Raw genomic sequence first — 20,992 nt, forward strand, 5'->3', positions numbered from 1 at the left:
ATAGAAATATACTTCCTTGGAAAAGTATAAAAATGGACGTGGATCTGCCTATTTTTGTAAAATGTTCGATGCTGTAAATCATGGTTTTAAAAAAATGTTAATTAATTGTCCTTTCGCATACGCAAGGAGAGTACAATTGTGCTATGGAATGCAGACGCCTGCCGTAAATACTTCCAACAAGGAACAGAACCTGCGGTGACCTCGAACTTTAAAATACTTTAATTGCTTTTTCGATTTCATAACAACTTTTTCTTTTCTCCACATAAAAATACAATTTTTTTTTTTAACTTACGGATAGTAAATATTTTTATTTTTTGTATTTGTATTGCCATTGCTTATCTCTGTATACATTTTGTTCTTCCACACAAAAATTACACCAGCGCCCAGCTGTTGCCGCCATAACAAACCAAACAATGCATAATATGTTCAGGTATGGGCAGCACTTAAAACACACGAGCTTTGTGAGCAGCAGCGCAGGTAAATTTTTTTGACAGCCCACACTTAACAACCGTATAGCATGAGCTTTTTAAGGGCACACAATATATTGCTTTATTCAATTTGTGGAATCTCCATACTCCATGGTAGGTTGATGTAGTCGAGTTGTTTTGCGCTTTTTTTTCCAGAAAATTTCATCCGCACACTTACACACACGAATGCACCCTTTGGGTACTATATTGTTACTTTTTTGTTGTTTTTATTGTTGTCATTTCATTTCATTATTACTTTCATTTGCGGTTGAATGTTTTCTTTACTAATATCGCACATGCTTTTGTTGTTGTGGCTTTTATAGCCTATTGTTAGGATTAGTTGTCAGTCTACTCTCCTGAACTGTTTTCTGTTTTGTAAGTGGATTTTATATTCGTCTGTTAGCTTTTCAAAATATCACTGAACGCTTTGCTTGTTCTTGCTTTTGTTTTCGTTTTTTTTTCTTCTTAATACTGGTATCTACATACATATGTAGCTCATACAACTTATATAAAGTTTAATGTTCCTTAGTACACATACCTTTGCGTGAATGGTTCACACCTACATACATACACACATACACATTCAAGTGCCTGCACAAATATGCCTAAAAGGGATGCCAACTTATGGAGTATTTGAGTAACAAACGTGCGTGGGATTTTGTACGAAAACGAGAAATCGGAAAGGTTTTAATTTTGAGAGGATTTGATGATTAAATAATGTATAGCTCTCTTTTTTTTTGTGATGTATTGGCAAACCTTTGGTTATACGGATTTAATAGAATCATCTAATCGCTTGAATGCTTTCTTCAACTTCACGTGAAATCGCCCTTTCACTTAAAATCAATTTTTTTTTTCATTTTTACCCTTCCGCCTCCCGATTTTGTTTAATTTTATCATTTCCATGATGTTTTCCTTTTTTATTTTTCTCCCTGCGCTTTGTCTAGCTCCTTTTCTTTATTATGTCATTAATTTTTCCATCCTCTTTGCTGTTGTATTAACGATAAAGATACTCCCCGCAGGTTGTGCGGAGTGTTATCAATGTTGATGGCTCTTTCCCCGATATGAATCCGGTACGTTCCGGTAACAAGCACCATTAAGATCCTAGTCCGACCGTTCCGGGAACGATTAGTATGTCTACATTAAATTTTCTATGCCATACTGCCCCCCTACCCTTGATTCCATGAGGAACTTGAGAATTCCCCTCGCCTAGGTGAGGTTGCGAACGCTCTGAAGCTATAGAGCTGTATATTGCGCTCATCAACACCTTGAATCCCTTCTTCCAATCTTCTTATTGTTCTTCGTACTATCCTCTTCATTTTACCTTTCCTTATTCTTTTGATTCCTTATCTTCTTCTTATCTATTTTCCCTCCAAGTTCTACTCTTAAGTTCCTCGTCGTCTTCTCCACCTTCATTTAACGTATGCCATCCGTTCATCTTCTTCTTTTTCTTTATTTTAAATTAGTTTTCTTCACCTCTCTTTTCTTATAGCTTCTCTACTTACTCCTTAAATCTTTTTTCGTATTCCCTTTCTTTCTTCTTCCTGGACTCTTTATCACTTTTCATTTAAAATCAACTTTTTTAATTTCTTCTCTCGCTTTTCTTTTTCATTTTCTCTAAATTCTTTGTATTGTTCTTATTTTTCAATGTGTTTGGTTTCTTCCATCATTGTTATTCTTATCCGTATTATTATTCTTGTGCCTTTCCTTATTTTTATAAGTGTTTATCGCATTCCTCTCTAAAATCTCATCGTCTTCTTCATCTTTTTTTGGCTTTTCTTTAGAATAAGATTCTTTCATCTTCATCTTTTTCCTCTTCTTTTTATTTATTTTATTCCGCTTACTTCTATTCTCCTTCTCTTTTTTCTTCGAATTTCGCTTCTTACTCTTTTAGTTTCTTTTCTCCTTCTTTTCCTTCTTCCTACGTTCTTTATTTCTTCTAATTCTTACACGTGTTTTTTTCTTCTAGTTCCACTCGTTGTTCTTTTAATTTTTTGTCATCAAAAAATCACTTGAATACCTCCCTTAATTTCGCTTAAAATCATAATTCTCCTAAAATCACCTGTGTTCTTAAATTTTACTCTTTCTCTTCTCACGTCTTCTTATTTTTTCCATTTCTCTCATGCTTTTCTTTTTTTTTTTCTCATCGAGCTTTTTGTTGTGTTATTTTTCGTTATGTCTTCTTTTCTTTCATTCCTCCATTGCTCTTCGTATTATCCTTCTTCTTTTACTCCTTTTACTTCTTTTCATCCGTCTTTTCTTCTTCTCGTTGTTCTTTGTTTTATTACTTTGATTTGTTTTGTTCCTCTCCTCTCTAGTTTCTCTCTTACTCGTTTAGTTCTTATTCCCTTCTTTGTCTACTCATTCATCTTCATCTTCTAGTTCTCCCCTTAAATTTTCTACTTTTAGTTCCACCTCTTATTCATTTGATTCGTGGACTTTCTTCTCATCTTCCTTAGTTTTCCAGAAGCGCTTGGGCAATGGTGATAAATAAACACTTTCACTTAAGTAGTTATGTCGTCTTATAGACTCAAACAGTGATACGCATGCTGCTGCAGAGCTTGGCCTCGAATGGCGGCTTGACTATCTCAATTGTACAAATTCCGATTAATCAGAGCTTGCTCGTGTATGTAAATACTTCACGTACAAGCTAGAACTGGTTTGGCTCTGTGTAAGCCTTAACTTTTGCTTCATTTATTGGTCAATGAACAGTCTCATACATCAGATAACAGAAAACCCTAAACTCTACGAAGTGAGACTTTGCATTCTGAATTGAAGCGAGCCTGAACGGAGTCCTGCTCTGGAACATTAACCGACTTGGCACCTACACTTTTCCCATGTTTTCACAAAAAACCAAGTATCCAATAACAATCCCATAAAGGTAGGAATGAGAAAATGCCTGTGCACTAGACATAAAATCCGTAGCTATCGCAGGTGAATCCAAACTGAATGAAGAGTTTTATGTGGTATGGTAGATGGCGGGAAGATGCGACAAATTGTGAGTGCATATGTGCCAGAGGACTGGATGACACTCTATCAGCGTATTGCATTTGCAAAACGGCCTTCGTAGAGACGTGGAAACTGTCACTGTATTAAATCTGTGAAATGTACCAGAGAGTGTTTCGATTTAAGAAAAGTTTTGGTTTAAAGTCCGGTAGAAATCGTCAAACAAGCTCGCTAATTTAACGTTGGTGAAGTGAAACGGCTAACATGTCTAATAAAATTAGATGCAGTGAGCGAAGGCTAAACATCACATTTCCTTCGGTGCCTCTGCTTTTGTTCTGAGAGAATTCGACATCATCCAGATGCAGATGCTCAACGATACAAGATCACATGGCAAGAGGGCGATGAAACGGTTTCGACACTGACCCAGATACTGGTGCTGATTATATTACAACAGTTGTTGACTAAAAACCACGTGGCTAGTAGTTGACCATTTTACGCGAGTACCCAAAACAGCTCACTTTTAGTTAACTATGAAAAACTAGATACTAAGCTAGTTCTTAAGTAATGCAAGGGATTCTTTAACCCTGACTGAAAGTGTCAAGACTCGTTGTTGTCCGTAGGACATCTTAGTATCTCCCTTTTCTGGCCTCACGTGCCCAGCAATACTGAAGGGAACGAAATCGATGATGAGTTGACCAGTGAAGGTTCCAAAATGTACGTAAAGAGGCTGACAGTTCTTTACAACCATCAGGGGGATATAACCTCAGGAAAGTGGAGGAGTTCTCGGTTAAGGTGACGCACTTGATATAAGCTATGTATAAATAAATAAATGTAAGGCGCGATAACCTCCGAAGAGATTTTAGGCCGAGCTACTCTTCGTGCTTCTTTTAATTTTTCTTACAAATTGGCGGGACGGGACCTACTTGTTTTATGCCGACGCCGAACGGCATCTGGAAGGCAGATGATTTTTCACTGAGAGCTTTTCATGGCAGAAGTTCACTCGGAATGCTTGCCAAACACTGCCGATGAGTGACCTCGTTAGAAAAATTGTATTCTAATTGAAAAAACTGTTTTCTAAAATTTTGATGTTGCTTTGCCCGGGCGTGAACCCAGGATCTTCGGTGTGCTAGGCGGAGCACGCTACAATCACACCACGGCGGCCGCCAAAGTATGGATTGTAAAATAACGAGCTACCTTTTTAAACCAAGCAAACCTGCTCTCAAAGACCTTATGGGTGTGAACACAACACATTTATGGTTTTCCCTGCAGATGAGGAAGTAGACTCGATTTATAAGTTTCTCTGTTGACGTCTAAGACTGCAGAGAAAACAGCGCAGGTCTCTAGGAGCACATTTCTTTGATAGTCTGGCGGAGATTTAAGGAAGTAGATTTTCTGCTTTTACTGAGTATATACTGGAACTTAAGAACGAAATGTCCGTACAATTAGCTTTTAGCTGGCAGAAATCAGCTCTGCGCAAAATGAGCCATTTTTAGCTTCATTAGACACCCGAAATCGTTCAGTTTCTTTCATATTGAGTCAGCTTCGTTTTCTTCTTGTAGCGATATGGCAACTCCCCCAAGGTTTTGGAAAGTTTAACCGGAAAATTTTAGGAAGAAGTTTTGAGTATTTTCGACGAGGTTAGGCTAGGTTATGAAGTCGTGCATGGGAAGTTTTCACACTTTCACTCGAAGACATCTTTGGCCTTTGTGAGATCCCTTCTTGAGTGAAGGCCAGACGGCACATTCGTCCAACAGTCTTCAACAAATTCCCTGCCTTCCGATATAAATTTCCACAAACTCTACGTCTGCTATGTTTTAAAAAGCGCATGCACGTGGAAATCTGAGTCGTCTTGTTTACCCGACACCTGCTGCAGAGCGGGCTTCTTGGAATGCACTATCGGTGAACCATCGGCAGATTAGAAAAAGCTCCTTTAAATTTGTTTTGTTGGTTCTCCGAAAAAGTGGGTTATTGAAAAGATTTTCCACCCTGCAAATTGATAGACTTCTGGTTTAAGGTGTTGCTAAGCGCAATATAAAGCTTTATAGCTTCACAGTTTCCCCAAACCCAATCGCTAACCTCACGAATCCGGTGTAGCCGCAATCTCTATGTCAAGGTTCTTCACATGGAAAACACTGCAAGAAGTTGGAACGATTCAGACTACCATTCTTAAACCGCCAGCAACTAACCCTGTCATCGAGTACCAAGTATCTGGGACTAACAATTGACTGCAAATTGAATTGGAAAGTATGCATCGAAGAACGGGTACGGAATGCCTGCATCGTCTTCTATGCCTGCAAATCAATGTTTGGTAAGAAATGTACGAGGCGGTGGTGCGACCGGTGCTTACCTATGGTTCCATAGTCTGGTTGGAAGCTCTAAGTAAGAGCTACAATCTCACCAGCTTGCAAAAGGTCCAGCGCACTACGTGTGTTGGTGCCATAGTGGCCGGACGCACTTGTCCCAAAACTGCTTTATACCCCATTTTGCACCTGCTTCCGATCGACTTGCATATACTTTGTACATCTTCACAAACCGCACTGAGACGCAGGGAGTCTGGGTGTTGGAAGGATACTCAACAAGGGCATAGTAGTGTCCTAAAGAAACTTCCGGATGGTGCATGTAGTACCGAGACAGATTACTACCCTCGCAAACTGAAGTTTGAGTACGGTTGTAATACCGCCATTCCAAGCAGGAACGAGTAGAAGAAAAACCCGGGCATAAGGGTCGACGATAACCAAACCTACACTGACGGGAAGATGGAATCGGGAGTCGGGGCCGGAGTCTACTCTGAGTTCCTAGATTTGTCTGCATCATTCAGATTCCCATCGCACTGCAGCGTGTTTCAAGCAGGAATCCTCGCGATTTGGCAAGCCTGCAAATCACTGGAGGACTTGAAAAGCGCTTTCCTCGCCACACACTAACTCAAAATTAGTGTGGGCTTGTAAGCGATTTATATCTCTGTTAACCACCAATGGGTCCCGGGTCATAGGGGGATAGAGGGTTACGAGAAGGCCGACGAGCTGGCACACAGGGGCTCATCGGAGATGAACGAGGAAATAACCAGTGTCGAAGTAGGCATACCTTAGCAGTAGCCAAGGGGAATATCCAAAGCGTTTACTTGAAGAAAGCCCAAACAAAGTGGAATAACATCACCACCTGTGCAATATCAAAATCCATTTGGCCAAACTATGATGGAAAGAGGACGAGAAGTCTTCTGAACAAATCCAGGGCCAACTCACGCAAACTGATAGCAGTCTGCACAGGTCATTGGGCAGTAGGTACACATGCGGAAAATATGGGCATTCCGTATAACGACTACTGCAGAAGCTGCAAAGATCCAAATGCCAGGGAGACAGTAGAACACTTTATGTGTAAATGCCCGGTTCTTGCTAGAGCCCGACTAAGGTTCCTTGGAACCCCGTTTCTAGAAGACCTCATAGGTTTATCTGTGTTAGCAATTCCGAATATTCTTAATTTTATCAACAACTCTGGCTGATTGTAGTACATTGACCGTAACATTCCGTAGGTTTTAGATGAGTTACAAGGCATAAAAACGGTTTTAAATAGCTACTTGGGTGACCAGGGTCGCAGCCATTTCACCTACCTACCTACCTACGGAACGATTGCTTAGTGAACAAATGGAACTCAACCTAATAAATCTCTTAAAATTTTTTTTTTTCATTCGTCTCTTTGGTTTTTATAGATTATTGGGCACCGTCTCAGCTTATGTAGACTGAGGTAAATGGCTTGAGTAGCGGGAGTTTTTTGGTTGCTTCTAACGCGAATTGAATATTAATGCAGCATGCTAATTTTGCTTAATCATTTTAATGCTATCTTCCACAGTAGAGAATTCATTCGTCCATTAGATTCAATTAGAAAGCAATTAGCCGATATACAAAACAAAAACTGTTGGCATCTCTAAGGCCTATACAGATATGCAAAAAAAGAAAATAAAGGTGAAGTTAGTGCATACAACATACCTTATATAGCCTATATGTCTGTATGTGTGTGTGTGTGTGTACTTGTACAGGTATTCTACTAAGTTCAACACATATTTACATACATATAAGATATCCGTAGAATATTGATGATTTCACTTTCTACTGTTTTCCACTAAATATTTTGTTCGGTAATTGCATAAACACACTAACACTAACGTAAGCGCGCGTTCACATACACCTACACACATACATACATATGTATGTATTATCATACGGATGCGCGTGCACTCTCACAACTTATGTATGTATGTAGCTTCGTCTTCGTAGTACTATAATTTTTTATATGTATGTATATACAAGTACAGGAAGATTTCCTAATGGCACGATGGTCACATTGGGCTCAATGCATTCAGCCCACCGCAAATCACACAGTTCTAGTGTGTGTTTGTATGTCACTATCTATGGATTTCAAAAATGAATGCGTAAGTTTTGTTCTTATTTTTTCTTAAATATTTAACCTTTTGTTTATGTATTTTTTATTATTCTTCTTTTTTCCCTTTGTGTTTAAATATTGTTTAGAATAAACCTTTTTTTATTTTGAATAGAAACACTTTTAGCACCGCGCACGTACTCGCTTCAAAAACGTTGTTAATACGAACAGAATCTCACGATGACTAAATAAACTGTTGTTTCATAGTGGTTATTTAGGCACCGTTAGGTTCTCGAAGCTTGGTTACCGCTTGTGTGCTTTTTAACGAAAAAGTTTTTGCGTTAAAGAGCAACGGAGCCGACTCAGCCACAAAGCTTTTATTTGCGCGCCAAATGAGCTTTCGAATGTGTTACAGGTGTGTTGTTGTATCCAAACGTGGTATTGTTGCATGGAGTTGGCAAATGCCGTTATTGGAAGGGGTTTTTTTTTGTACTTCATCTAAATAACAAATCTCCTTTCTTTTTTGCCATGCGTATCATAAAATGAAACTAAAATTCCAGTCACACCGTTTATTCAACTGGCAATCAGTTTTGTCCATTTACTACCCATCCTGATCAGAAGACAAAGTGCAGCATTTTCGGTGGGTCTCCGCCGTTTTATAGGATCATATATGAGGTTTAAGGTCAGTAATGTAATTTATAGCTTTAATGCGCTTCGTCCATTTTGGAATTATTTGTCTCGCCTTCGCTACTTATTTACCTGTCTTGAGGATAATGAAACTACATAGCGTATTCTGCTAGCCTAACCAGTGTTCGCTAAGAGGAGGCATGCGGCTTTGCGTTCGCAGTGGAATTTCTGGTTTTAATGTCCCCGTATCTTGAGAGACAAGATTATTTGCAATGCATCTATCCTACCTTGGCTTGAAATAGGTATGAGCTTTAGGTCAGCAAGGTAGAGTATGAGAAGGCGAACATTTTCTGTGCATTTGCTACTCCTTCTTGCCTTGTGCTTGCCTACCACACCAAAGGTCCTACGTTCCAGGCTAGTAAAGAGCAACATAAAAATTTTGAGAAACAATTTTTTTAATAAGGAAACAATTTTCTATGCAGGGTCGACCCTATAAAGTGGTTTGGCAAACACTCCGAGTGTATTCCTGAAAATTCATCTGCTTGCAGAGGCCGTTCGTATTCTGCATAGAATGAAAATAGAGCACGAAGCAAAAGTATATCGCGCCTTGTAGAGTATTCATTTTTGTTATTGTGTTGGCGATTAAGGTACTTTCGGAAGATTTTTAAAAGTGCTCATAAACCTTTTCCGAACGTAGTTCAGTTCTTAGTGGACACTGGTTAAGGTGCTAGTCCGTCTATCTAAGGAGCCTTGTACTACTGATTTCAACTTTCCAGATCTTTCCACCTCCAACCGTATGAACATTGTCTTCTCAAAACTCCAATTATCTGGGTTGAAGGAGCCGTAATGGTTTCTATCAATGCGGCTGAAGACCTTTCATCCATCTCTGGCCAAAGGGATCGCACTTCCTGCAAGATTTAATGTCTGCCTATCATATGCCCTGTTGACTCGAAGCTCACGTATTCCAGAACGGACTGCAAGTGGACAGAGAAATCTACTGAGAGGCTCACTATGACCGCACCACAGTCAGGATAGTAAAGGAAGATACAGTATCCACAAAAATACTGTATCTTCGACAACGCATCACAAAACCCTCATTCGTTTTCTTGCGATTGATGTATCAACAACCTTGGCTTAACAAAGGCGCCTTATACCCAATCAAAGCAGTCGCTTCACCAAGAACTTCGGACAGTATTATTGTCATTACAACAACAGCCACCCCCAGCTACCTCTAAGAGCTTTTCTCGATCGTAATCGCGGCTGAGCAATTGGATTTCTACCTCCCATCGCACCGTCGGAGGAAAATCTGTTAAACGTGGGAAGATAAACTTCTGCGAATCCAAATACTATCTAGGTTCGAACTAACTATCAAGGCTCGGCACGTTTGTAAACTAACTAGTTAGTAGTGTACCATATCGAGTTCCCCACGGAAAAAGGGGGTGGGGATGGGATAACCTTGAAAGTTTGAAGTGCTCGTTCCCGAACGAGCATGCACGCTCCACGCGCTCTGTGCCTAATCCAACCTAGAAGATATATTGTTTCTTTCATGTCAAACATTGACTATCGCAAGCGAACGCACAGTGCAAGCATCAGTTCCCATTCTTTGAAGAAAATACATAAAGTAATTCGTGCAGTCCGTGATTTTTTCTTTATCCATGTTGAAGTCTCATTTAGCTGTAACGTATCCTTTGCATTCCTTTCAAAACCTCCGAAGCACTCAGGTTTCGTTCCATGCCGTCATTTTACGAACACAACAGACAATATTTCTGTAAAAATTAGCCCCAATAATCACAAGAGGTCGTTAGTTCTTTACTTCCTTCAAATTTTGGTGCGGATCACTTCTGATCCAGTCAGATCGAAACATCAACCATAGGCCAAATACAGCAATTTTTTAATTTTTATTTTTTATTTTTAACATATAAGCTTATATCAGGTTTATATGTTTATTGATCATGAAAACAAAATATTTATCGATAGCTGCTACAATTAAAACTGACTTTAATGGTAGCATGGACGACGATTAGCTTATCAAGCGTTTAGCTATTCCGCCTAAAATAGGAATGTTAGTTAGCTTAAACCCGTTATCACGTTTGCCTAAATTCGCTGATCCGCCAAGTTCAATACCTCCAAGCAATCCACCCAAGCCCGCGTAACTACCGAGTCCAATGCTGTCATCATCAGCTTTGGCATGAAGTCCCATTTTGCTATGTAGTGGACCGACGTTGGTAGAGTGTCCAACTTTAATTTTACCACCGTGCCTATCTACACCGGCAGAGCCAGCAATGTTAGTCTTTCCCAGTGATCCACCAAAACCAGTAGAACCACCTACTCCTACACCGCTACGACCAGCAGAGCCTTCGACTTGAAATCCATGATGCTGTTTACCAAATTTACTTATTTTTCCAGCTTGAAACCCGACTCCTTCTTTATCTATACCGACAGCGCCCATAGCTGCAGCACCTCCAAACGACCCAGCCGCACCGGCCATGCCACCGATACCAACAGCATCACGATTAGCTACGCCATCCACTGCAAGCCTACCTTTTATTGGTCCAAAATGGCCAGCACCGCCATATCTGAAATCGCCACCAATACCACTTTTAGTTTCATCTGTTGGCATTTGCGTGATACTGTCCGTTGAATACATGCCTCCCTCGTATTCAGACGTGTCACTCTCTGTTCCATACGTGACATCCTCTGGTACATTTACCTCATCTTCTTCTCCTATGTACTTATCTTCACGGGTGTCACTTTCAAATCTATTCCCTTCATCATGTTTGGAATGTTGACCTCGCGCATGAACCTGAACTGCTACCAAAGGAGCTAGAGTGGCACATATTATCTACAAACGCAGCAAACAGTTCAATTAAGTTGATAAATACTTTAAAAGCAAACGTTTACAACAATTTTTCATTTACCGTAAACTTCATCATCGTGCGTTCAATTTTCAGAGAGTAATGATTGATTTTTTTAATCTATTTGGGCTTTTATTGGTTCGAAATTTGTCTCGGTCTCAAGGCATTGGTCATAGTTGGAAATTCAATCTGATATATTGTTGTTTTTGTTGTTGTAATAAAAGTATAATTTAGGCAAAGTTCGTCATGCCGACTATTACTGATACTGGATACGATACCATATCGATGTACTTGTCATACGATCGGGTCTTTAATACCAATGTTTTTAAGTATCGAGTACCCAAACTTTGGTGTTGTATTGAATTATAATAACGATATTGTCATAGCCAGAAAATTACTAGATCTTTCTTCTTTGATGCGTTTAACTAATTCGGACAACAATTTCTGTTCTGAAAACCCACAGATGGTTATAAAATTACCCTGCAGGAGCTGGGCTGTGCTATGATTAAAGATATCTCAGACAGTTTGATCTATCTTCCGGAGGATAGCATGTATGCGCCGGAGAGTAGCATGTATCAGATATACTTCTAGATGCACCTCAAAGTGAAAGCTTGGGGAGTTTAGATTTGGCGATACTATGAATTTAGGGCAAATAAAATATATCCTTGCAGTGGATAGCGTTGCTAATCACGCTTGCATTGAAATCGGCGCTTACGATGGTTTAGTTGGATCGTTTAGAGGTACTGCACTAATGGGTGCAGGCGATGTAGACAAGAGCTGCTGGCAGAATGACCAAACTTGGGTGACTAAATCAGCTCGAAGCCACTGCTGGTAGTGGCTGTGTAGGATAAGCGATTATACTAGTTTTGGATTGTTTAGTAAATGGGATCGATGACTCTAACAGCGTAAACAGAAATGAGGGTAAAATTTATGTTGGCCATTCTACCATTTTCGGCCATCTACATGGCAAAGTGGATAATATTAAAAAAATACCTATCTAGGGTTCCCATATCAAAAAGTACGATATTCGCGGGTTGCTTACATTTAGTTACAAGAATAATAACAAAAATAAAAACGATTTCATATGAATTTGGTATAAAGTTTATTTGTATCGGTATTATTGGGTAACCGATATTTGTAGAGCGGCGGCCACCGTGGAGTGATGGTAGCGTGCTCCGCCTACCACACCGTATGCTCTGGGTTCGCACCCCGGGCAAAGCAACATCAATATTTTAGAAACAAGGTTTTTAAATTAGAAGAAAATTTTTCTAAGCGGGGTCGCCCCTTGGCAGTGTTTGGCAAGCGCTCCGGGTGTATTTCTGCCATGAAAAGCTCTCAGTGAAAACTCATCTGCCTTGCAGATGCCGTTCGGAGTCGGCATAAAACATGTAGGTCCCGTCCGGCCAATAACATTATCTGTTGCAGTTGGGCTACCGTAAAGCCACTCAACGCATAATCGATACTTCATAGAACTCTAGGAATTCAACAAAAGGCCCCAGCGGGTTAGGTGGCTTAGAATATTCCAGCGGCAAGGCATGCCCATCATAATATACCAGTAAAATCTACAGACTCTAATGGTCGTGGAGCCAGAATATCGTGATCGCTGCAATTTTGTTTGTACCGGAAGATACAAGTACTGTACAAGTTTACAAGTGTACCTGATCTCTATCAAAGAAAGGACTAAAATGGAAGTTTTGCAAGTAGAACAAAAGAAATCTACTCCGGTTGCCCTGATCATTGTGTTGGGGACCACAATGATAAATAAAGATCTATTGTTATAAAAAATTGCAAATCAGAGGATCTTTGTCAAGGGTTGCCAAAACAATAAATAGCTTCTGCAACCCAATTGTCAACCTCACCCAGGGATTGCCTCAATGGGTTCAATGTGGTCATAATAAACCGTTATCGAGAGTTTCGGGGAGTGTCTTTGTCTTTTCAACAACAATAACAAGAGTAGGCCTGTCAAACTCTCATCTAAATAGGTGTGACAAGCCGTAAAAGTTATTGTACCCTACTATTCAACAAAGGCTGCATCTAAACACTTCTCGGTGTGAACAACGTCTGCGGCCATCCTATAGTTATAACAATAAAGGCATTAATTAATTAATTCATCAATGCATGTAATGGGCATCCGTTCTCCACTTTTGGTCAAATGTTGGAAATGATTTTCTTCCAAGGCAATTTTGACAAAATTTAGCAAAGCGCTTTAGTCGACATGTCTGTTTCCATAGCCTCTTATTGACTCTATACAAAGTGGACGTTGGGCTGTTGTCCAATTTTAGCTTATAACGTCAATTGAAAGATTAGATAATTTTAAGATTTGAGTTCTGAGTCTTTCTTGTTGTACCTCTTCATTATCAAGGCTTAATTCTTTGGTATTAGAACAATCCTTTATTGCAAGTTTCGAGAGCTTGACCGGCTATATCTAAGAAGGCGTATTACTGGTATTCCCATTTCTTCTTTATGTTGATAACTACAAAAACAGCCGTTAGTTCATGTTCGTCTTTATATGCGCATCTCATATGCTCACAGGGATCTATTGGGTATGTAGTCTTTGGAGTACAAATGGCTCAACTTTCCCATAAGGAAGACAATGCTAGCCGTCCTCCAAGCGTGCATTGCGTGATATCAAGAAGTATGTTTAAAAGATCACCGCTACTTTCCACAAAAAAATATTTCAGTTTCAAATAATTTAACTTTTAATACAATTTAAAATGTTTAGATCAAAAGCGATTAACGTAGTCAAAACAATCACAGCAAAATGTTTATTTTTTTTAACTAATAGCCGTGCTTTTTGTAGCCACCGTGTCCGCCATCGTGTCCACCATCGTGGCCACCAGCGTAAGCACCTGTTCCATATCCACCACTACCACCTCCATGTCCTAATCCGGCACCGCTGTGTTCTTTGCCGCCGCCCGGTCCGAAGCCGCCAATACCACCATGGCCGCCACCACCACCGCCCGGTCCGAAGCCACCACCATGTCCGCCACTACCTCCGCCTTGACCAAATCCTCCACCACCACCGCCTGGTCCGAAGCCACCACCATGTCCGCCACTACCTCCGCCTGGGCCAAATCCTCCACCACCACCGCCTGGTCCGAAGCCACCACCATGTCCGCCACCACCATGTCCGCCACTACCTCCGCCTGGGCCAAATCCTCCACCACCACCGCCTGGTCCGAAGCCACCACCATGTCCGCCACCACCACCGCCGCCACCACCTCTTCCAGGTCCGAAACCGCCACTACCACCTGAGTGACCTCCACCTAAGCCACTTCCGCCACCATATCCGCCACTATTACCGCCTCCGTATCCACCACTACTACCGCCACCATATTTAGTGCCGCCACCATCTACGTTATATGCCCTAACGGCACAGCAAACCGCCAACGTGACAAAAATTACCTTTAAAGTAGAGGAGAAGTATAATTTTTTATTTCACCCGAGTTATAAATTGTTTATTACCGTAAATTTATTCATTTTCTGTTCAGTTTTGCTCGTGACTCTTCGAAGATTCCAAGAAAACTGACTGATTCGTTCGGAAGTAGTTGAGCTTTTATTGATTCGGAATTGTTTATGCAAGCAAATTTGTGTTTTCGTCCCATCCAATTGATAATTCGTAAGACGTAATCTTTAGTTGATTATATATATATATATGTATATATTAGGGTGGGTCGATTTGTATGGACGAAAGTTAACCGATATCGCGCCATCGATTTTTCGATAGGATTTGGGCTCAGGAAAAAAGTTCCACTACGCATACCCAAAAAAATAATTTTGGAGCCTGCGAAATTTCATTTTTTGACTTTTTTTCGACTTTGATTTTTAAGATTTTTCCATGACCTACTAAAAATTTTCATTTGATTGTAAATTTTTTTAGTAGGTCATGAAAAAACCTGAGCCCAAATCCTATCCTATCGAAAAATCGATGGCGCGATATCGGTTAACTTTCGTCCATACAAATCGACCCACCCTAATATATGTATATTTTTTTTAAACTGTTATCGACAACGTTTTTAGCGGACATTTTTGGATCGGACAGGGTATACATATGAACATCTTTTTAGTAGGTCATGAAAAAAACCTTAAAAATCAAAGTCGAAAAAAGTAAAAAAAAATGAAATTTCGCATGCGTAGTGGAACTTTTTCCCTGAGCTCAAATCCTATCGAAAAATCGATGGCGCGATATCGGTTAATAAATCGACCCAGTCTGGTATATATATATTAGGGCAGGTCGATTTAAAAATCGCTCATTGCTCTATGAAAATCGTATTCTAGGGATCAAAATAAGAAACTTTGCCGAAGGAACCATACCTCTAAAACGAATTCTGATGTCCCCACCTTTGGGTCGAACTTTTGGGTAGGGTCAATTTCAATTCTACCTGCTGTGTCTTGTGGTGGCTTAAAAAAAACAATACAAGCAATTTTACGATCTGCAATTGAGTCACAGTGATACCTTCATTTTTTAAAACGGTTGAATAAAAAACCCACACAACTATGTTTACGACATGCAAATGCATCGCAGTGATGCCTTGGTTTTAAAAGGGTTGTAAAAACGCTAATTTCTAATAATTTTTTTAATTTCTTTTCTATTACTAAGTTAAATTCATTTTTGGCACGCTTTTATTAGCTTGGTCTGTATGTAACGGAATCTTTGAGCTTAATTTTCACCGGTTTCTAGAAGTCTGATTAATTTGAAACTTTGCATACGTATCAAGGACCGATACCAATGCATTAATGTGATGGTGTGGTGACATAAGGTCAACGTCCATAAGGTCAATTGGCCTTATCACCACTTTGAATGGCGATAAGTTTTATTGCAACTTTGCACACCTATCAAGGCTCGATGACAATGCATTAATGTGATGGTGTGGTGACATAAGGTCAACGGCCATAAGGTTAATTGGCCTTATTACCACATAGCCATTTAGCTGATTTTTTCATGTAAAGTGCAAAACCGGCGATTTTTTGAAATGTTTTTATGGTGAACCCCCAGGGGGTTCCAGGGGGTGTGCCACTGGCATCGGTGGGTCGGGCCTCTAAAGTTAGTGGGGGTCGGTCATACATTTGGACTCGATTGGAGCACTCTAAATGGGTCAAAGTGGGATTTTTCAAAATTTGCCCCAACCCAAAAGTTCGACCCAAATTGGGGGACATCAGAATTCGTTTTAGAGGTATGGTTCCTTCGGCAAAGTTTCTTATTTTGATCCCTAGAATATGATTTTCACAGAGCAATGGGCGATTTTTTTGCCTCCCCACAAATCGACCCGGCCTAATAATATATATATATATATATATATATATGTTTTTGTTTTTTAGAAATGTAAAAGTATTATGTCAATTACGTGCAGCAGATTACAGACAAACTTGTATAAATAAAAATTGATTAATTCCGATAATTCAGTCGTCGCAGTAGCTTAAAACACTTCCAGAAAGATCATAGGGTAGCATAAAATGGCCTTATAAAAATTGGGGTTCTTCCGGTATCACACATCCGAGTATCGTAGGAATATTGTAATATCTATCAGTAGCCCATGTTTAAACTCTGTGCTGATAAGATTTGCTCTACAGCTTATTTCAAGAATCGGCCCTTCTACGCTTTTTCAAACAGATCTTTCGCATTCTGCCTTCAAATATCAGCAATCTATGCCCAAAGTCGAATAATCTAAGTTTGGTTAGCTTGGGATCTTCAAGTGCCTATAGCCCTCAATTTGTTTTCGTGGAAAGAGTAACTTCTTTAATTTAATTACGTAAGACTTGCATATCGACTGCTGAGTGACCTTGTCTCTGCTGCCGTTTCCCTATCCACCCTATCATAGAAAACGTTTGAATAACGTCCTATCTGAGATCCAAGAAGCGAAAATATATTGTTGTTGTTGTTGTTGTAGCGATAAGGTTGCTCCCCGAAGGCTTTGGGGAGTGTTGTCGATGTGATGGTCCTTTGCCGGATACAGATCCGGTACGCTCCGGTAACACAGCTCCATTAAGGTGCTAGCCCGACCATCTCGGGAAGGATTTATATGGCCACATTAAACCTTCAGGCCATCCCTCCCTCCCCACACTCAAGTTCCATGAGAAGCTTGGGGTCGCCAGAGCCTCGCCTGTTAGTGAAACGGGATTCACCGCTCGAAGGTGAGGTTGACAATTGGGGTTGGAGAAGCTACATATTGCGCTGGCAACCTGAAAAGGTTGCGCTACATAACCCCTTAAAAGTATTTTGGTCGCCTCTTACGACAGGCATACCTACCCCTAACCCGCTGGAGGTGCGATAATATATTGACATATGCTGATGATATTGATATTATAGGCCTGAAAAAGCGCGCTGTGAGTTCTGCCTTCTCGGGACTAGATAAAAACGAAAAAAGTGGGTCTTGCGGTAAATGAGAACAAGACGAAGTACTTGCTCTCATCCAAGAAATAATCGCTCCTTGGCAGCCACGTCACTGTGAATTCGAGACTGTGAAGGATTTCGTCTATTTAGAGCCAGCAATGAAACAGAGAACAACTCTTGCTAACATGTGCTACTTTTCACTGAGTATGCAATTGAAAAGTTAAGTCCTCTGTCGACGAACAAAAATTACGCTCTACAAATCGCTCATCATACCTGCCTTGATGTATGGTTCGAAATCATTACGGTGTCTAGAGAAAACAAGATGGCTCTTGGAGTGTTCGAGCGAAAAGTTGTCCGGAAGATTTATGGTCCTTTCCGTGATACCGATGGCGAGTATCGAAGGAGGTATAATAATAGTTGTATAAGCTTTACGCAGATATAACGATAGTGCAGCGAAGAAAATTCCAAAGGCTTCGCTTGCTAGGTCATGTTATGCGAATGAACGGAGACGCCCCGGCCAACAAAGTGTTTCAGTTGACACCGCAGTTTGGAAGACTTGACCTCGCTTGGTGCTCCCAATTGGCGTCAGTTATCGCGAAACAGTGAGAGCTTGCGTGTCTTGTTACGAAACGGCCAAAATCGCTTAGGCGGTTAAGCGCCAATTATTAAAAATTTAGATGAATAAGGTGTTATTCAAAAGTTTTCTGAGATAGTGCGTTTTTGAAATCGCAGCCGAGATAGGGTGATATTCCACTCATCATTCAATATGATCTTCGATACTTTTAAGTGCGGCCAGTTCACCCCAGCACAGTGCCGTAGAGGCCTTCGTTACTTTCTTCTCTATAATCGGCTTCTAATACAAATGGGTGTCTAGATTGATACCTACAAATTTTGCACAGAATTTCCTCTGCACGCTACTTGGTTCTTATCTTAGATCGTCTAATTCAGAGCCTTATATTTCCTAGTAAACAAGAGAATATCCACTTACTCCTTGTTAGCATTCAACCCGCCGTTGGATGCCATGGTATGCATATTCCAAATCGTCCGATACATCAGACATCCATTTAACTATGATTACTGCAACTCGTCGAATCGAATAATTAAATAAAGACCGTCCTTTTGGATGCATTATTCAAAGCCTCGCCAGCGGTCAGAAAGACACTTTTGCGTAAGTTATCTCTCTGGCTTTGATAGTTAAATATGTGGTGTGTGACTTCCACTACTATTTTTCCTTGGGAAGGCTCCATGCCATCAAACTGTAACTGGAAACCTGAGTGATGTGATCTCTTCTGTGATCAGCAGGCAAACATTTCCTTCACAAATAGACCACTAGATTTCAACATTACTATAAATTCGTTGGGAGCAGTGTCGTGTAAACACATCGAAATACATTCCTGTTCAATATTAAACATTGTGATGAATATTAGCATCACTAAGTGATACTCACATCACTAAGCGGTTATTATATAAAGGCACAACAACAACAAAGCAAGCTGCCACTTTTGTGTACGTAAACAAATCAATCATCATGTGCGCACAGACATACAAGGCAACGAAGAGATATTACGTGCACACACTTGTGGTCATTAGTCGAAGTAGAGCTCACACATACATACGCATATGACTATGAGAAACGCCTAAACTACAAATATACATGTATATCGCTGGTAACCAAGCAAAAGATTCTAGAAGGCGAAACGTCTAGACCTTTGGAGAAATATGCTGACGAGGCAGCAGAGAGTATAAATGCTGAGGAATGATGAATCAGTTTTGATTTAAGCACGCTATTGGTTGTGAAGTAGAAGTGTTATTGTACTCTCAAAGTAGTCTAATAAAGGCCATTGCATTATTGAATATTGGAGTTACTTATTCAACAGTTTAGTCATTCGAACGTTAGTAGCAGGGTTCAAATAAGCGGAATTTTTCCCTAAATTCGTTACAATATGATACATACCTCGAAAGTAGCATTTAGTTTCACTCCACTTCGGAATTGTGTAATCAAAGTAGCAAAAAACTGTGTAAGGAAGATTAAAAACTTTTCTTCTCTCTGCTTTTGTATTAAATGAAAGAGCTTCGCTCTCATATATCTTCAAACTTAGAAACTCCCGACTGATTTCGAGCATTTTAAAGAAACTGCTCAAATTATTCTTCTTATTAAAACTCCAGAGCTTCTACAACTCTTCAGTCATATTCGAGTTTGTCATTTATATCCTAATCATTGAGCCCTCTTTACAAAATTTGACTGAGCTTTTGCAATGAAGATGTTTCCATTAGTTCATCCTTTGCATATTGATAATCAATGTCAATAACAGACTAACACTACATATTAGGTTTAAGTTACGTGCAATCAAATTCATCGATAAACTTATGAACTGACTCAGTGGGTATCTTCCTACAACACCGTGCACAGCGGTGCGGTGATAAGCAGCTGCCCAAATGGTAAACAAATATGACTTCAAGTGTATAATCGTCTAAGATTACAAATATATAAGCGATTGCAACATTATGAAGTTGAACCGTAAGCTAAACGTTGATAGCTTCCATTAACGTTGTTGAGCTGTTGTTAGACGACTAAACTACCAAATTGATTCGAGGGGTTGTGTAGCAGAATCCTTTAAAGGGATTGCCAGCGCAATATATAGCTTCTCCAACCCAATTTTCAACCTCACCTGCCCGCGGCGAATCTGTTTCTTTAACAGCCGAGGCTCCCGCGACCCCAAGTTCTTTATGGATGTAGGGGGTGGTAGGGCGGGATGGCCTAGAAGCTTTCATGTGGTCATACCAAATCGTTCACGAGATGGTCGGGCTAGTACCTTAATGGTGCTTGTTACGTGAACGTACCGGATCTGCATCCGGCAATGGACCATTAACATCGATACCACTGCCTGGCGCACCTGAGTTATATTGCTTCATCTGGCCATTACTTCGGGTTTTGGCCCTTTCGCTCTGCTGCAAACCTCGCAGTTCGCAATCCACTCAGTGACCGACTGACGGCAACCAACCCAATATAATCTCTGTTTAATCTTCTCGAGCGTCTTCCTGATTTCAAGATGACCTCCGCTTGGACCATTATGCAGCTCGCTGAGCACGTCAGGAATCCTCTTTCTGGGAACAACTATCAGTTTCTTCTTGCATTGACCATCCTCACTCTCTCATACTCGACGCAAACAACCGGATATCAATTCTAAACTGTTCCACTGCGCCCAATATGACTTCGCAATGGGACTCTCTGCTGACATCTCCTCTCTCTTTGGTCTTTCGTTTCGTTCGAGCCCTTGCATAACATGTGACAGATCTGTATATTCTTGCAGACACGTCCTTAGTTGTTCCTTGTCCCATTCATCCGCACACGTTATAGTAATTAGCCGGACATCTATAATGTATTCTTTAGCCTCGGC

The 20,992-nt window shown here is 40.3% G+C and overlaps 3 protein-coding genes across 42 annotated transcripts in view; all 3 read right to left on the bottom strand.

Moving 5' to 3' along the window:
- LOC137251101 (uncharacterized) overlaps positions 1 to 20,992 on the bottom strand; it is a 641,551-nt gene that overhangs the window by 617,487 nt on the left and 3,072 nt on the right. For 11 of the 39 annotated variants that reach the window (XM_067785102.1, XM_067785097.1, XM_067785135.1 and 8 more), the window contains exons 1-2: positions 7,391 to 8,496; positions 293 to 1,026 (exon numbers count right to left, since the gene is read on the bottom strand). The exons of 1 other annotated variant lie outside the window; for it this stretch is intronic. The gene's annotated coding sequence lies outside the window, so the exon portion shown is untranslated. Of the gene's footprint in view, positions 1 to 292; positions 7,361 to 7,390; positions 8,497 to 20,992 lie in introns of those variants that run through there. 27 more of the 39 variants (XM_067785123.1, XM_067785122.1, XM_067785119.1 and 24 more) reach the window with 25 other exon arrangements.
- LOC137249237 (PE-PGRS family protein PE_PGRS47-like) lies at positions 10,288 to 11,733 on the bottom strand. The gene is made up of 2 exons (XM_067780548.1): positions 11,327 to 11,733; positions 10,288 to 11,250 (listed from the first exon to the last, which is right to left on the bottom strand). Exons 1-2 carry the CDS (start codon positions 11,339 to 11,341, stop codon positions 10,429 to 10,431), a joined length of 837 nt encoding a protein of 278 aa, XP_067636649.1. The 5' UTR covers positions 11,342 to 11,733; the 3' UTR covers positions 10,288 to 10,428.
- Positions 13,945 to 19,577, bottom strand: LOC137251103 (uncharacterized). Of its 2 annotated transcripts, none has more exons than XM_067785143.1 (3): positions 19,549 to 19,577; positions 14,729 to 14,894; positions 13,945 to 14,668 (listed from the first exon to the last, which is right to left on the bottom strand). In XM_067785143.1, exons 1-3 carry the CDS (start codon positions 19,560 to 19,562, stop codon positions 14,042 to 14,044), a joined length of 807 nt encoding a protein of 268 aa, XP_067641244.1. In that variant the 5' UTR covers positions 19,563 to 19,577; the 3' UTR covers positions 13,945 to 14,041. The 2 variants fall into 2 exon arrangements, with proteins under 2 accessions (XP_067641244.1, XP_067641243.1); XM_067785142.1 differs by lacking the exon at positions 19,549 to 19,577 and adding an exon at positions 18,583 to 18,632.

This window comes from Eurosta solidaginis, chromosome 4 (assembly GCF_040869045.1).
Source record: "Eurosta solidaginis isolate ZX-2024a chromosome 4, ASM4086904v1, whole genome shotgun sequence".
NCBI lineage: Eukaryota > Metazoa > Arthropoda > Insecta > Diptera > Tephritidae > Eurosta > Eurosta solidaginis.